General features: G+C 40.7%; 1 protein-coding gene across 5 annotated transcripts in view; it reads left to right on the top strand.

Annotated features, from left to right (window-relative positions):
• Positions 1–17,738, top strand: part of ripor1 (RHO family interacting cell polarization regulator 1) — a 71,505-nt gene that overhangs the window by 10,161 nt on the left and 43,606 nt on the right. For 3 of the 5 annotated variants that reach the window (XM_051383143.1, XM_051383139.1, XM_051383142.1), the window contains exon 1: positions 6,967–7,223. The exons of 1 other annotated variant lie outside the window; for it this stretch is intronic. In XM_051383143.1, coding sequence (XP_051239103.1) covers positions 7,205–7,223 — 19 coding nt within the window. In that variant the 5' untranslated portion in view covers positions 6,967–7,204. Of the gene's footprint in view, positions 1–6,966; positions 7,224–12,575; positions 12,678–17,738 lie in introns of those variants that run through there. One more of the 5 variants, XM_051383141.1, reaches the window with a different exon arrangement.

Below are 17,738 nucleotides of genomic sequence, written 5' to 3'. Positions count from 1 at the left end.
TTTTTCCTCACAGAAATGAGATATAGACCTACTATGCATCATTTTTAAGTTTTCCTGCACAAAGCAATTATTTTGTTTTTGAGAATCAATACAGTATCACAAAACAAAATATTGTGCCTCACACAGTACACTCTACAGTGCGTGATACCTGCTACAGTGTGTGTTCTTGCATGTGTGGGGATTGCTCAGTTGTCTCTTCTGATAAAATGAAATAAATGAGGAAGCCTGTGTTTTCAGCTTCTGTGAGTGTTTGTGTGTTAAAGGGTTGTGAATACTAAGCAACAGAGGTGGGTGATCTCTGGAGCCGATCATCAAACAGGTGAATGTGGTGCTCACTTTGGAAAAATATTGAATCTGAATGAAAATGACATCAGTCCACCACTTACACAGCCCGGCCTTTCTAACCGTCGCAGCAGCAGCACTTTGGACCTGCAGATGTAAATATGTTAATGCCGTACCTGCTGCAACCGACCACTTAATCTGTTAAGCTAGCAAAAATGAACTGTGATATCTCCAGTGCCAGCCAGTCAGTTAGGGGTATACCCTGCTGATGAATCACGGTGGGGTGGCTGTGGCTCAGGAGGCAGAGCGGGTCGTCCGCTAATCAGAAGGTTGGCAGTTTGATCCCCGGCTCCTCTCACTACAGGTCAAAGTGTCCTTGAGCAAGATACTGAACCCTTAATTGGACTGGGGTCCCAAAAGGGTCTCAAGTCAAATTCCTATCTGACAGTTGCAGCAGTGCTGTAAAGACTGGAGGTTCTAGGGTAGCCGTCTAAATCGACTGAATCCCACAATAAAAATAGTTGAATGACCTTAAGAAAGGAACAGAAGTTTACAGTAGAACAATACAATGACAATCCTAATGATTTTACAAATATCTCAAATGACCACTGTGCTTCACAGAGCTCCGACTCTTCGTTTAACTAACATTCTGGAACCCATTGTCAGTAGTTACATCACTCTTGGTCTGAGGCTCCTTTAACACTATCAACAGGTTGTGGTGACAGATTAAACCATCGGTTCAGCATCTGCTCTGTGTGGCCCTTTACCTGCCCCATCCAGCAGATTAACTTTCCACAAAGGGTTAACCTAATGACACAGTTTCCCAGCATGCACTGGGTCAGCCCACATACCCGGGTGCAGTCAGCACTGTCCAAAAGCAGGGATGCTTTTATGCTTTTAGAGGTCCGAGTTCTGATTAGACATAACATTTTCACTTCCACAGTAAAATGTAGGCATGTAAAAAACATTCATGTTCATAGCACACATTTAATATTAGGTAGGGAGTAAAACTGTCACATTTAATACATTGCCAGCCTAACTGGAAGACATGACTGTAATCCTCCGATCTATTTTAACATGCATATTCACGTACAGGCTGTTTTCAGTATGGTTATGTGTGGCTCTGAACCACGTTAGACTGGCTACAAACTAGTAATTAGCCTGCTGCACTCCAGTGACAGTTAAGCTGCTTATTGGCCAGCTGGAGATTAACCAGAAAGTCCCTACTTCACAGGGGTCCACACACACATCACAGCCAGCCAGTCATGTGGTGCTTAGTGAAGCAGGAACAGCCTGTCAGCTCATTACCCAGCTCATTCTACCTCACCACAATAAAACATGATTTAAATGATAGGTTTCATCAACTAGCACTGTACAGAACGTGACTATCTGAGGTCTAAAAACGTTAACAGAACATGAGCAGGAAGGAGCAGAGCTTTCCCAGTTACCTGTTAAACCGAAATCAGCACTTCCTGCTGTTGCTTCACAATAAAAGCCTTCTTGCAAATAAAATTAGCGAAAAGGCAAGAGGTCAAAATCGAGGTCTGATTTTAGCTTTAGTGTTTGTGCAGATGCTTTCAATTTGCATTCTCCCCCCCCTTCAAATGAGTCTGCAAAATACCATGACTGGCTCAGAAGGTGCTTGGCCAGGAATCTTAGCTGTGTTCTTAGACTGTATGATTGGACACTCAGGGTTCAGAGGAGGGTTTAGCAAACAGTCATTTTTCAGGGAATAAAACGCATCGAGTACATTTGATGACTTTGTAGGATTTCATGGCTGCAGGAGATTAGCTATACAGATGAGACCAGAGGTTCATTCTGAAAGTTCGAAGCAGGGCATTGTGGAGCTCTGTTAACGTTCCCTGGATAAGGTTAAAAATAACCCTATCCAGGGAATTGGAAACGGGCCACACAGACAACCAAGATAGAATGGCTGCAGCACTGTTCTTGATTCAGTTGACCTTTTTACTGAATTCAGTATATTTTAGTTTTTTGGTCACTATAAAATAGAATAAAATAAAGATAAGTTAATTAAATGCATTAAAAGCAGAGTAGTTATTTCTGTTTATTTATTTCTTTAACCTGTCACCTTCTGAAGTTCAGCCCGTAACGCCTCGTAAAAAGAAGAGTTGTACTTTATAAAGGGCCAGTGTGTAGGATTTTGTGGTATCCAGCTGTGCAGATTGTTGGTGTGATTATACACTAATGAAAACATACCTATGAATAATATATCTCAATGTTACACATAGGACTTTTTAAGATGGGTGTACTTATCATGGGGAGAGCTACTCAGTATGGATGCACCCTTCTGATACATTGGATTGGTTGCTTGTGATAGTGACCTTATTAAGCAGAGTGGGTATAAGTCAGATGCAACCAGAAATTGGAGCAGTTGTTTCATGTCTTCTGTCTCTCTGGAAGCTACAGACTGGGGGTGTGGAGATGTGAGCAGTTCCCTAAGAGTGGGGGTGGGGTAACAACACATTATGTAATAATATGACAATATGTAATACATCTTCATTTCATTCGGTAATAACACCTGCAAACAAAACAATCAGCTGCATTTTATAACAGCATGAATGCAATATGGAATTACTTTAAACTATACATACATACATACATACATACATACATACATACATACATACATACATACATACATACATACATACATACATACATACATATATATATATGTAATTACATATTGAGGTGGTTATTACAAAATGTGGGAATTTTAAAGTGTATTCTGAATAAGCGGAAGCTTTTCCATTGTCTTTTTGTGGAGCCCAGTCTAAAGACCATAGCCTGTTGACCCTGTATTGGCTGTATTTATAAGACTAAGCTCAGAATCACCTATAAAGCTGAGGGCAGGTCCACAGGTCATAGGAGTCTAATTTAATATTTAATATAAGTTTAACATTGGTTAATTGTTGTTGGTTGGTAATTGAGTTATTACATATGTGTTGTTACAGAGGGTCTAGTGAATAGTACCCAGCCTTTGGCCTGTTCTATATGACTGAATAAAAAGCTGCTGCTGAGCGGGTGCCGTTCGGGTGGCATCCGTCTTTGGTTGCTCACACATCTGTAAGGACGTTGTGTCTTCTGCACATGTCGTGTGGAGATCTGCCACTTTGCAGCCAGGTAACATTTTGTTGCAGGCGATCCTAATGTTGAGTCTTACATTTCAGATTATTTACTTTTGTGCATCAAGACATATTCGTTGCAGCAATAACCGTGATGCATCTATGATTCCAATTTTTCACCCACCCTTGTTAGACAGTGGATGAAAATGAAAATAAAGTGTGACTTGTAAATCTGAAAAGTTGTATGGCAGACAGCTCAGAAAATCTGTTGTGGTTCCTATGTACAGTTTTCACCTGAGGAGGACTGCAGCTGTGTGTGTGTGTGTGTGTGTGTGTGTGTGTGTGTGTGTGTGTGTGTGTGTGTGTGTGTGTGTGTGTGTGTGTGTGTGTGTGTGTGTGTGTGTGTGTGTGTGTGTGTGTGTGGTCAGTCTCATGCTGTACCAGCCTCCATGAACCTTCACTGTCAAGTTTTCTGGATTCTTCTGTTTATGAAATCCTCCCCTACAAGGGCGCCACCAAGGTGGGAGTCCCTCCCCCGCCTTCCTCCACTGCTTCCTCTGTTTGAAGCATTCAGTGTCTACTGAATCAGTTACAGACTGTAGGTGAGGAGGAGGACAAAGTTTGGGAGTAGCACAAGTTTGTTGAGGGCTGCAGTTGTTTGTCTAATGTTTATTTCTGGTAACAAATTGTATTGTTTTATTGGAACCAGTTTTTGGGCCAACTTCAAATTTGACACATGTAGAAAGTAGGGATGTAATGATACACTCAACTTATGACTCGATACAATTCACGATACTGGGTTCACAATATGATTTTTCACTAAATTAGATGAGAGACAAATTATGACTAAATTAAAGACTCCTTTTTTGTTTCTGGGGGAGGGGATAAACTGCAAAACAATGCTCATTTTTGTCTTTGTAAAATGAAACTGATGTCTTTGCGCCTGCAGCTACTGGTGTGAGGGACGTAGGACATCAAACAAGCAAAGTCAGAAGAAGATAGTGCCCTCTGCTGTTTAAAAAGAGTATCATCGTGATTTAACTGTGACATCTTTACATTCCTAGCAGGAAGTCACTGGTAAAATGCATCCTTTCCCCACATGTCAACAGTTTCACCATGTACGGAAAGATCAGCTTGATAAACCAAACTGTGTGTGTGCTCAGTGAGTATCGTGTGTAGAGTTTCTGATCTCTAGGAGCACTTTGGCATATTTTTTTATAGTGGCCCCCTGTTTGTCTCTTTAACAGAAGATGTAGAAAAGGTTGAAGGAAACAAGCATACCTGTTCAGTCAGGGTATTACAAATATGACGGGAATGGAAAGAATGTGGTTTCATTTCAACAAGGTGTGTGTGTTTGTGTGTGTGTGCACGCAGATGACTAGGCAGAAAGTGGCTGAATTTGATTGAGTGAGTGGGCGTGGGGTGTGTGGTGTGTGGTGGTGTGTGTGTGTGTGTGTGTGTGTGGTGTGTGTGTGTGTGTGTGTGTGTGTGTGTGTGTGTGTGTGTGTGTGTGTGTGTGTGTGTGTGATATGTTGGACCAGCTATGCTCTGCAGCTAAAGAACAGTTCACTGTTGCAGTTGAAATCAGTACAGTCCCAATAGCTAATAGCCATGCACACTGCTCACTGAGTGCAGCTTCCAGCCTTTAATGGGAAACAACAGCAGCAGGAAGTGATCTGTTTGAATTAGCAGCAACTTTTCGCAGTCCTGATGCAGCTGCAGGAGAACATTAAATTCTGGTGAAAATGAAGGAATTACCTTCCAGCTTTAATGATTTATAATTGACTTGCAACCCCACAGAGATTGTTAGGCTGATGGCAGTCGACAGTTTGTGTAGAGTTCTCCCTTGCAGGATGATTTCACCTCAGAAGGTGAAGTGTTTCCAGGAAGTAGCACTGTTAAATTTCATGGCAACTGTGAATGAACAGCAGTTCTTAAGATCTGCTTCAAATTCGGAATTGGATTGATATCTCTACTCTTGTCCACTCCTGATGACTTACTGATAACGCATCTTCTTAAAAGAAAAATTCTCTTCCGACTTCAGCAGTTTTCCTTCAGGATTTCTTTAACCTTTCAGCATAGCAAGTACCTGCTGCAAAGAAATCCCCAGAGCCCCCCAGGCCTCATTGTGGGAATGGTGTGTTGTCTGATCATGTGCTGAGTTTGAGTCAACCCAAACGTAGCTCGAGGACAATTTTGCCCTAACCCTAACCCCTAGCCCAATAATGTCTCTAGTCTCAATGTCATAATCTCTAATGTCGAGTTCACACTGTGATTTTAGCCCTGATTTTCCACTCCACCAATAAATGCCCCCAGATCAGAGGTGAATGGGTGCTCGCTCCCGTGAGGAGGGTCACTATGTGTGAACTGTTAATTATTATATTTGTGTGTCAGATGCTTCTATTACACAGCATGGATGTCTTTTTCTCCATGGAAATGGGATAATGCTGGGCTCTTGGAACCAGGAAGAAAATGATCTGTTTTCAGTTTTTGGACTTTTCTCCAGTCTTTGCTTTTTGTGAAATATTAGATAAATGTACCTCTACTGGCCTCAACATGTTATTTAAATGAAACCATACACTATGAGAAGTTGAGATGGGAAATGTATTTTTGGTGGAACTGCTAACAACTGAGAGACATATGAAAAGTGGGGTCACAAGCCAAAAAAGGTTAGGAACTGGTTGAGTGCAGTGGTACTCAGCCTGGGGGTCAGGACCCCCACAAGGGATCGGAAGCCTGTTTGATTTTAAGGGGTGTAAGAAAACTCAAAATACACTTTTTGATAGGCTTCAGTTTGACATTTTGACAAATTCAGTGTTTATTCTCCTAACTCTAACTAACTAAAATTATTAGGAAAACTAATCTCTGCTCAGAGTTCATCCAAATTGCTTGTTTTACCTAAATAAATAAAAAAAATTCACTTTGTCAGGGGTCATCCGTTTACCTAATGATAGGGTGTCCCTTAAGGAAAAAGGTTGGGAACCACTACTTTAGTCTTTAACAAAGTGTTATGTATAGTGTATTGCATTAGCTTATGATAAAGGCTTTGTATAAAAACTTCATTGAAGTATCTAGTCACTGTATGTATCTTACATCACATCTTGTATTACAATTCCCTCTGAAATGTCAGAAAGTAGAAATATAAAGTAGCATAAAATTGAAATACTCATGTAGAGAATGTCAGAATTGTGAGTAGGTGCACTTGGTTAAGATATCATTTATTCGTTGATCCCTGTAGGGAAATTCATTCTCTGCATTTGACCTGCCCTAAGTACTAGGAGCAGTGGGCAGCCCCAGTGCGCCGCCCGGGGACCAACTCCAGATAACCATACAACTAACTGTGATGGAAGCAGGGAAACCTGCAGTGATGAGAGTTATGTTTGTAAGAATGGATATTGATCCTGTGGTGGGAGGATGCTGGGTAAAGAAGTGTGTGGTCAGAAACAATAATGTTCAACAGGGAGAAGGAGGGGCAGGAAAAACCAGTGACGTCAGCAAGGAGGAAGAGGAGGGAGGGCCGGCCTTTGCTGTTTCCTTTTCCCTCCTCCTCCCTCTTCCGCCTCCTCCCCCTCCTCTTCTCATATCAGTGTGGTAGAGAGAGAGAGAGGGGATCAGTAGGTGAGTGGACGAAGGATTAACAGGCGTGACAGTGGATATGGGTTAAGGGAACAGGGGGAATAGGCCCGGATAGAGAGAATAGAAAAAGAGTAAAAGAGAAAGGAGAGGTCAGAGAGTATAAGAAGAACTGAGATACCACTTGGAGAGAGGACTGAGCGTTTGTTTGTGGAACTGAGTGGACCCATTGCTAGAAGACTTGACATCAACCAACAGCTACCATGTACAGTGGATATGGAGGTATGAACCAGCTGAGACTAGCTCATTTCTAATCATTAACCCTCACAATGAACATGCAGTTGCTGGTTAACAGGTTTGTAACTTATTATGAGCTGGGAGAGTTCACCCCAAATACCAAAAAAACCTGTGACTTGTTTCAAGCAACATTTGTTTATCAAATGATTCAATGGAGGCCCCTTCCTGAACGCAGCAACATGATCATAATCTCCTTTCTAGCGTTCTGTTATTTAATTCAATTAGTTAGTGGTGTCACAAGAAGTGTTCCTCTTACTAATGGATAGATGCCTTGGCTCACCCCGACTTAAAGCAGCATGCCACTGCCGCCATGTACTGTATCAAGTATAGACGGGTGGGTTTTGATGTCTAGTTTCATTTTGGATTTGGTTTATAGAATCTCCAGGTTTGTTTAACTGAGTTTTATGGGTAGATATTCGTGTCCATATATACAGTACGTTCAAACTATTTTTGGTGGCTGTTCCCCCTCTGCATGATGGGATCCCTTTTCAAATCGATTTCGGTGTGAGTGACAGGGAGAGTACCCACAGTCCACGCACCAGCAGTCCGCGTTAGATTAATCAAATGTGGAATATTTGAAAAGTACTGACTTGATTAGACAAACACAGACTGCTGATGCCTCATATTAACTTCTTCTTCACAGCCATTGCCAGTTGTTTCACAATGTCTTTTTTGTCCCATCAGTGTCATGGAAAAGCTCATTGACGAATATACTTTGCTACAGAGTTTCTGGTTAAAACATGAACGCTATTCCGAACCTAATGCTGCATTCACATGGATTCATGCTGAAGGTAGAGGGACAGCACCTTCCTCATAGCACGGGAAAAACACACAAACAGTCTGACAGAATGGCAAAACAGCAAAACGCAACATGCGTGACGGTATGTTGCTATGGTGATGTATTGTTTACAAACAATAGAATAAATAAATGGTGTTCTCTGCCGGCCTCACCTAAGTTTACCGTCCTGCTCTCATCGGCTAACATCTGCCTGGATCCATGTGAATGTAGCTTAAACCCCACATACTGAATGGTTTACACTGCTGCCACTGGGTATGACAGATGAAGGCAGGCCAATCCATTGTGAAGGCCGTGTGTGTGTGTGTGTGTGTGTGTGTGTGTGTGTGTGTGTGTGTGTGTGTGTGTGTGTGTGTGTGTGTGTGTGTGTGTGTGTGTGTGTGTGTGTGTGTGTGTGTGTGTGTGATGAGTGTTTTCTTGATGGAATTAGTTTTGCGGAAGTACATATTATGCTGAAGTTACCATGACAACACCTGGAGGAAGTGTCCAAAACAGCGGCAATAGCAAATAAACTCAGCAGGCCTCTGTATGAGGTATGAAGTATGATCTAATACACTTACAAAAAGAGGAACTTAGTAATGAAGGCCTGTCTCTAAAGGTCTGGACTGTGTTGATCCATATTTGTACACTCATCACTAAGTGGATGTCTGAAGTTCTTAGTAACCAGCCGTGTCAGCAGTGGTTTTAAGACATTGGAGTAAATATTCAGCCTGAGTCACTCCCCTTTTTCAGTTTCACAGCAGCAAGTAAATATATTTATTTACAATGAAAAGCCATATTTATTTTCATACACAGTTTTTCCTTATCAGGACTGTGACACCCACCATTCACTCACTGTTCAGTGGATCAGCTTGAGTTAATGGGACTGCTACATTATGGAACTGTTATCTCTGTTTGTGCATCAATACTTGAGTGTTATCTTTTATCTGTCTTCAGATAAGTTCAAGCATTTGGCAAACTTCCCATTCCTTGAGATATGATACCTGTGAATCATAATATATCGATATGAGAGTGTTGTTACAGTGTGATGGAGACGTTAAAACATAAAGAACAGGTTTGCTCTCAGAAGAATGGGAACAGATGTGATAAAGTTGGCGGTCCGCATTTATCATCATCATCTAATCTAAATATTATAATCATTCATCATTCATATACAGAACATTTTTGCCCTTAAATGTTGTGTTATCTACCTGTATGTATCTTCCAGCAGCTTCTTATTGGTTTTACATGTTTTTGTTGTTGTTGATCAAGAAATAGATCCGGCATGTAACTCCACAAAGTCTTGGTTTGACATTCCTGTTTGAGTATAGATTAGATCAGTTAGATACAGCCTGTTACTAGGTGAGCTTTAGAGATGTAGATAGGTGTCAATTGTGGACAGAGCCAGGCTAGCTGTTTCCCCCTGCTTCCAGTCTTTAGGCTAAGCTAGGCTAAGCATGTCCCAGATCTGTACGTAAAAGGGTAGTCCAACAATTTAGCATTGCTCCTAGTTTAAAAAAAACAAGGATCATAATTGATGCAGCAGAACCAAACATATCATCATTATTTATTCTGCACATTCTTCTTGTCAACATCTGGCGCCTGCATTCCCCACAATGAAACTAGACTGCCAACAGCTGGGTCAGAGAATGGGCTGTGTTATGCTAGTAGTGGCTAATGTATCCTGGAGCCTATAGCCTAAAGCAGACATGAGGAATGAGGTCTGGTAAGCTCACTTCTTTCTGGCTCCACAGTAGGGCTAGGGCAAGAATCAGGCGATACCATACGTATCACGATGTAAGGGTTACGATTCAATATATTGCAATTAAAAAAAAATATATATATATATAACACGCTACCCTATGCATAAAATCTGAGTTAAAAAAACACAAAGCAATTCATCAGATTTTTCCAAAAAAGGTTTTATGCAACTCATTTCACATTTATGATTTATTGTAAACACTGTATTAACACTCAGTAACATCATTTGAAGTACAAAACCAAGCTCACTGCTATGGCCCTTTCAGATTCATAATAATGTTTCAGGCACTAGGATCCTTTTCCTGGAAGTGAGCAAGCATGGCTGTACAGTAAATTTGTGGGGTTATTCCTGTGACTCAGTATAGCCATGAATTGGACTGGTCTTTTCCTGACCCTGCCCTCCTTGCAGGATGTTACTCCCTTCTGGGTTTCCTTCTCCTAAGGACAGTAATATGAATGAGGGACAGGCCTGTCGTTATAATCTAAACTGTATGTACATGATGTGGGAGAACAAACAGTGTATGAAATAATGGTGTTGTGAGGGGAGGAAACTATTAACATCAGATGAAGTATTTATGATCCCAGGAGGAATACTAAAGACTGACCCTTAGTTCACCTCGCTTAATATACAGTGTTGTCAGTGGCCACTTTTCACCAGGAGAATTCTTTCAGCCATTTTTCTTTTTTTTTAACGGATTCTACTGTAGTTGTGGTAAAGACAAATGTATTACCCTACAAACCCTTACCCAACCTTTTACATACAAACTCAAGACTAAAAGTAATCCGAAGTTACATGCACAAAATGAGCAGGTAGAATCCACATTCTACATTATCTGCTGAATCTGTAGTTATTCTACAGAAATTCCTAGGGCTTCCCCCTAATCTTCCCCAGAAGGGAATTTCATTTTGTCAGTCGAGTCACTGCCTTTTTTCAGAGTGCACAGTACACAGAGTGATGCAGGATAACAGCACAGCAGGCTGTAAACTTTTATGACTAAAAACGTTGTTTTTCTTTTATATTCAGAAGCATCAAAAGCAAAGTATCATCATCATTGATGAAGCTTGGATCATTTTTTCCTGTGAAAGGTTTATTTCCTTTCCTGTGATTCAGGGGTCAGAGGACAGAGGGTATCCAGCCTGTTGTCGTTCCCCAGTTACCAAATACTGACATTTTGTCATACCCCTCGATGGAACGCACCAGGCTTTAAACTAACTACACCCATTCATGTCAGGTGACGCAGTATAAAGAGAGACAAAGTCTGCATAAGGAAGAGGTTAGGGTGGATGGCTGGATCAGACAAACACCGGACTTGAGCCCAGGAGGGAACAGGTTTTGTGTCCCATGGGAAACCAATATTCATTGTTGACTTATTTAAAGTTTGAAGTTACAGAATATTACATATGTGACTTAATATACTTATTTTAACCAAGACCATGATCTTTTTATGGTATGAGACACCAAGGGATGTGACAAAGCATCGTCGGTATTTGACGATGGGGATGAGAACCTGTTGGCTCTACATATTCTAAAGCCTCTTTAGGCAAATTGGTATTTATATTAAGAAACTTGACTTGACAATTATTGTGAAAAAGAAATCCTAGACGAATGCACAATTTGAGAATGGAATAATAATCCTGGCTCTAGGTTTACTTCTTTTTCACTGTTTCACTGAAACTGTTTGATCGCACTTGGTCGTAGCTATAAATAAATAAAATAAATAAAATATCCAAACCCAGGCGAAGTACAGCTGTGTTGTAGCAATGCATGGTCATTCACAGGCCTGAAACATGACTTTAGGTTGCTTCTCAAAATAAATTGGACCTGAGAAGATTTGCAAAAGGATTCTGTAATTATAGAAAATAGAATAGAAAAATTACAATAGCTGGTTGAAGCATTCCTTGCAGCTGTTCCATCAACAGTGTGTTCAGCTGAAGAACTCAGGCTGGCTGAGTTAGCAGGCTGTGGTCTAGGTGCATTATTGGGCTTGATTATTATTCTTGACACAAGTGTGTTTTTCTTCTTCCCTACTTTGTGTGTGTGTGTGTGTGTGTGTGTGTGTGTGTGTGTGTGTGTGTGTGTGTGTGTGTGTGTGTGTGTGTGTGTGTGTGTGTGTGTGTGTGTGTGTGTGTGTGTGTGTGTGTGTGTGTGTGTGTGTGTGTGTGTGTGTGTGTGTGTGTGTGAGATTTGTCATTCCTTACATGACAGAGATACACACGCCCAATTTTCCCAGGAGTGCATATACACACACGCACGCCCACAAAATGTGATTAACAAACTGGCAGCTGTGCTACTGTTAGGGCCTTACCAGTAGTGAGTCAAGAAATGTTCCAGTGGTTGGTGCTAGAACGAGGGTCAGTAATCGAAAGACCACATGTTTGAATGATTTCCACACGTCTATGTGTCCTGCTCATAGTTCAGTTCTAAAATCCCAGCACACCACCTCTGTTTCTATCAGTTTGTGGTCACATTGACACACGGTTTGTATTGATATCAAAAAATCAGTCATCATTACAGATGAGTCCTCCTCCCTTTTGCAGGTGCGACCCCCCTAAACCAGAGTATTTCCAACATGTGAGAACACTTTTGACAGGATGTTTGGAGTTCATAATGTTTTTCTTTTCGATGAGTCGAGGCGGAGCGGTTGCTGCAGCGAGAGAAAGAGAGTGTGAATGTGTGTGGGTCCCAGGCAGAGTTTTTCCAGAATGGTCTGGGAGAGAGAGGCCAGAGAGCATCAGACAATAGGTGTGGTGTCACACACTCGCTTACCACAGAGGCGTATGGAAGGCGGAGTGTGTGGCACAGAGCCACGTCCCAGTGTTTATATGAGAGCATCAATAGCAGAGGAGATGGTGTGACTGGAATCTGTTGCCATTGGCCAGGTCTGGACTGCTGTTTGGATCAGGTAGGGAACACAAACGCAGCACAGTTTCACAGACATTTTCAGTTTGATGGATTTGACTGACTGATTTCTAGATGAGCTAGTTGAAGTTTGAATAGAGCTGACGGATGATTTAACTACATGGGATGGTGCCTTATTAGCTCATGAAAGTGTAATAAGGCTGCAGATAACACAGGAGAGAGGACAGGGGTGTGACAGAGTGAGAAATGTGCCGACTACCACTGCCCTGTCTGAGCTGGGACTCTGACCGAAACACGGAGCCCCGTCAAGGTTGGTGCTTGGTTTCAGGGTTGAGGGTTTTCATTTTGGGCTTATGGTTCAATACAGCAGAGAAAAAGCGAGAAAAGCAGATGACATTTTTGTCATTTATTTAAAAAAATTGAGACATCATTTGCCATAACTTCACTGTAAAGTGAAACATTGGCATGTGATAGATGAGAAATATACTGTATATTTACAATATATCCCACCCACCTAGAGCTCTTGAATAGTTGGTTGCCGCCGTCGCCAAGTGCTTGCTCATGGTGGGAACTGTTGGGTCTCTGTAAACTGTAAACCTGCTCTATTTAAAAAGTGTCCTGAGATAACTTTTGTTATGAATTGGCACAATACGAAATTGTTTTGATTTGAATTGAATATACAGTCTATAAATATGTTGGTAATGTTCAATTATTACAAAAGAGTCAAACCTGCACATAAAAGACAAGTGCAGCATATTTACAATCTAGAATCATTTAAAGTAATTTTTTAGGAAAAATGTCCAAACTCTTTGATTTCAGCTTCTCCAATATAAATATTTTCTGCTTTCTTTAGTCCTATATGGCAGTAAACTGAATGTCTTTGGGTTGTGGACAAAACAAGACATTACCCTGGGTTTTGGGAAACACCGATCAACATTTTTTCATAATTTTCTGACATTTTATGTCAAAAAAGAATTTAAATCGCAAATCATAAAATGTTGTGTGACACAAGAACTTCTGAGTGTTTGTGGTATTATTGTATTGGATTCTATCATATTGGGTACCTTATACCACCCCACCTCCCCCCACCAGGTGCAGGATAGTTGCTGTGGTTTGAAAATGACTCAGGATACCTCGGAAGCGGTGACACCATCATTATGTATATATTATAAGTGTCTTAAGGTGATGTTCCTATATACTGACATTAATTAAAAGAGTCAAACTGTATAACTCATTGGTATAAAGATTTTTAAAAAATCATAAAGACTAAAGAAAGTATGACAAAGCACCGGCATCTCAGACCGAAACAAGGGCACTACAGCCAACAAGAAAAAAACCTTTGCTTTTGCCTCACAGATAATTGTAAAACATACTTCAACCTGGACAGAAACAAAATAAAACCCACCAAAACCGCTGTTCCAACAATCACCAGCGCTGGTTTGTTTTCATTAGTGTATAATGACCTGAATATAAGAATTGTTGTGGCTTCGTTTATCTTAGAATGAGCTGTTTTTATCTACAGACATCACAGCACTTCCATGGAGTCCATCATGTTGACCCGCCATGTTTCTTTAGTTGCCCGGAATGGAAAACCAAACACTGGCTCTAGGTTTTTTTTTTGTTTTTTGCGCATTTTGTGGCCCCCATAGTTTCTCATTTGCACTGAGAAGGGGAGGGTGAAGCGAGAGAGTTACAGTTGTCAGATACACCGCTAGATGCCACTAAATCCTCCACACTAGACCTTTAAGGAAAGGATCCCTACAGAGATAGACCTTTTGTTTAACCAGAAACAGACATAATACTGCTATTGCTTGCCACAGAGAGTTTCCCCCCTACAACAATCACCAACTCTGGTTTAATTTACTTATGTAGATGAGAAAAATAGCAGTTTCAGTCACTCAGCTGCACACAGACAGCCATACATGCACTAATATGCACGCATGGCCAGACCTGCTATCTAAACACACCACAGGGAGGCTGGAATAGCAACACAGGCGGAGGGAGTGTGACATTATGACTCCTCTATGTTTTACATAGAGAACAGTTGTTTGCTGCTATATTAATCTTCTCACACACAAAATGTCACATATATACATGATATATATATATAACCTTTTAATGAGTGAAAACTGTTTAGTGTAAGCAGTAACAGACTTCCTGATAGAGAGAGTGAACTGCTGTGACAAATGACAATTTATCAGGAACTTAAAGAGGAAAGTATCTGAATGTGATGGAGCCAGCATGACCCAACTTTTCCACTTGCCCTCTTTATCCACTCTGCACCTCAGTCTGCTAGGCTCAGTTTCTCTCTCTGAAATGTGTTGTCTTTCGTTATCTCTCACTCCCCTTCAGCTTCTCTGTACTCTGTTTGAGTACTTAAACTAGGTTAAGTCAACAAATGGTTGACCAGACTCTCACGGCACACAAACGCACACACATTCTTGATGATTTTCAATGGTGGAAGTATTTTTAGCATGTTTACTCTCTGTCAGAAGTAACATATGAATAGTTTTTATTCATGTGAAACATCTAATTTTTTTACTTAAAAGAATGATGTGAAAGTTGTACTGTCAATTTGCTTTATCCACTACTTAAATACCAATAAAGTACTCTCTCCATCCCTTGTGATTTAGTTAAACAGAATTGACCTTTTCTCTTCAGCCAGATGACTGTGGCCTTCAGGACTATCTTCCTTTGTTAAATTTCCTGTCAGGAGACGCAGTTGCTTCTGACTTCCTGTAGGATTGTGACATTTCCTGTGCTCTGGAGGGGGGTGTTTTCTTGCAAAAGCCTTTCAGCTGTTTGAAAAAACAGGATACAGGACACTGGATAGGCCACAGTAGGAAAACACTACTTTAGCTGGCAGAAATTAACCGCTGACTTAAGCCGCAATAACAAAACAGTGCTTCAGGCCACAGACTTCAAATGTTGGTTAAAGGCCACAGCCACAGAGTGGATTAGCCTGCTTTATGCAACATAAAAAACAAGTGACATAATGTATCCAGATATAAACCATTGTGGTTTTCAATGCTAGCTATTACAGATATAGCGCTATATCTAAGTGACATCAGACCCTGATAATAACTTGTTTCCATTTGGAGGATTCCTGTTTTACAGACATCTCTTTTTTGGGTAGTGGCTTTTTTTGTTTTTTCTTTGCAGTACTGCGGTTGGCCACTGGGACAAATTGGTAGCAAGGCTGACTGGTGGCGCCATTTCAAGGTCTAATAAAGAATCCATGTCTTTTACAGACCAACCTAACAAGCAGCCATGTCTCCTAGAAATTACATTGATGTACACCTAGTTTGCAACAGTACAGCAAATGCAAACCAGATTACGTTTCTATAAACATAATAAGGAAATGTTAATTAACATAGTGGTTCTCAACTGGTCTCCCCAATTTTACCACATTTAGTCATTTTAATGAAGTCGTGACCCACTTTTCTTGAATTCAAACCAAGTTAAAAAAAATTATAAATAGGCTAGTAAACACATACTTTTTTAAAAATATAGACCCTGCAATCAGAGCACACTCTAACTAATATTAAACTGAGTGTGAACATCAATTCAATTTCAATTCAATTTTATTTGTATAGCGCCAATTCATAACAGAAGTTATCTCAGGACATTTTTCAAATAGAGCAGGTCTAGACCGAACTCTTTATAACATTATTTACAGAGACCCAACAGTACCACCATGAGCAAGCACTTGGCGACAAGGGCAAGGAAAAACTGCCTTTTTAAGAGGCAGAAACCTAGGACAGACCCTTCGGCTCTAGGTGGGTGGTCGTCTGCTTTGACATCACAACTGTGCGCTGCTGATTCTAATGAATATGAATTAGATTCATAGATAACCTTCATAACTGTGTTTACAGTAACAGAAACTGTCCTTCCCTCTATCATTTCGCTTTATTCAAAATAGACACTCTCTTTTTTTAACCTAAGGCACGTGTTTAATGTGATTTATAATCCTTCTCCCTCTACCCTTCCTGAACCCTTGATCTCGCTAGATGCAGAGAAGGCATTCGACAGGGTGGAGTGGGATTACCCCTTTTTTTGCTCTTACAAAATTTGGTTTTGGGGGAAATTTTATTTCATGGGTTAAATTGCTCTACTTTTCTCCTCAAGCATCAGTCAGAACTCATAATATAAATTCTGATTTCTGACTTTCATTTGTATCGATCTACTAGGAAGGACTGCCCTCTGAGTCCCTTATTATTTGCCATTGAGCCCCTCTTAATTGCACTTAGGACCAACCATTACATTTATGGCATACACAAGAATGGAGTAGAAATAAAGGTCTCGTTGTATGCAGATGATTTACTCTCATTTTTTTCCAATCTTCGTCTGTGTTAAATCGTTAGAAGAGTTATACATTAACAATGTTTTTGCATCCTTCCGGCAGCTGTTGGACCATTTTTTGCTTCCTATAAAAAAATGTTCAGGCACTTATAGGCCCATAGCTTTGTACGAAGTATGTTCCCCAGTTTTCCCAATCTGCCAGAGGGCTCACCTCTTGATGATTTCTTGACTCCATATTCATCCCTGAAAGGGGCTATTTGTAGAATCCATACACAGATTCATAACTTAAGAATCGACTCAATTGAATCAATCAAGTTATCATGGGAGACAGATTTGGGGGAGGAAATATTGAGTGAGGTTTGGGGAGAGATGCTGGAAAGGGTTACAGCTCCTCTATTAGTGCGAAACATAGTTTGATACAGCGTAAAGTAGTGCATCGCACTTATTTTACCAAGCCTCACCTAGCCAAGATATTCAACGATGTCTCCCTGATTTGTGATAGGTGTCATCAGGCCCCTGCTAACCTTTTTACACATGCTCTGGCTCTGTCCATCCTTGCTTAACTTCTGGGCAATGGTTTAATATTGTGTCTGAAATACTAGGCCGAAAGCTTGATCCTAACCCTTTCAGTGCTCTTGTACATTGGATTCGAGATGTGCTTTATTTTCTTAGGCTGGAGAAATTAAGACTGTCTCTCCAAGGAAGGTCCAATGCAATCGTCAAGGTCTGTGGTCCCTTTCTCAAGGACATTAAGAATTATAAATCTTCAGATATTCCAAACTAATAAATTAATTAGTGACTA

This window comes from Dicentrarchus labrax, unplaced genomic scaffold (genome assembly GCF_905237075.1).
Source record: "Dicentrarchus labrax unplaced genomic scaffold, dlabrax2021, whole genome shotgun sequence".
Taxonomy (NCBI): Eukaryota; Metazoa; Chordata; class Actinopteri; family Moronidae; genus Dicentrarchus; species Dicentrarchus labrax.
This window is presented reverse-complemented; position numbering and strand designations above follow the sequence as displayed.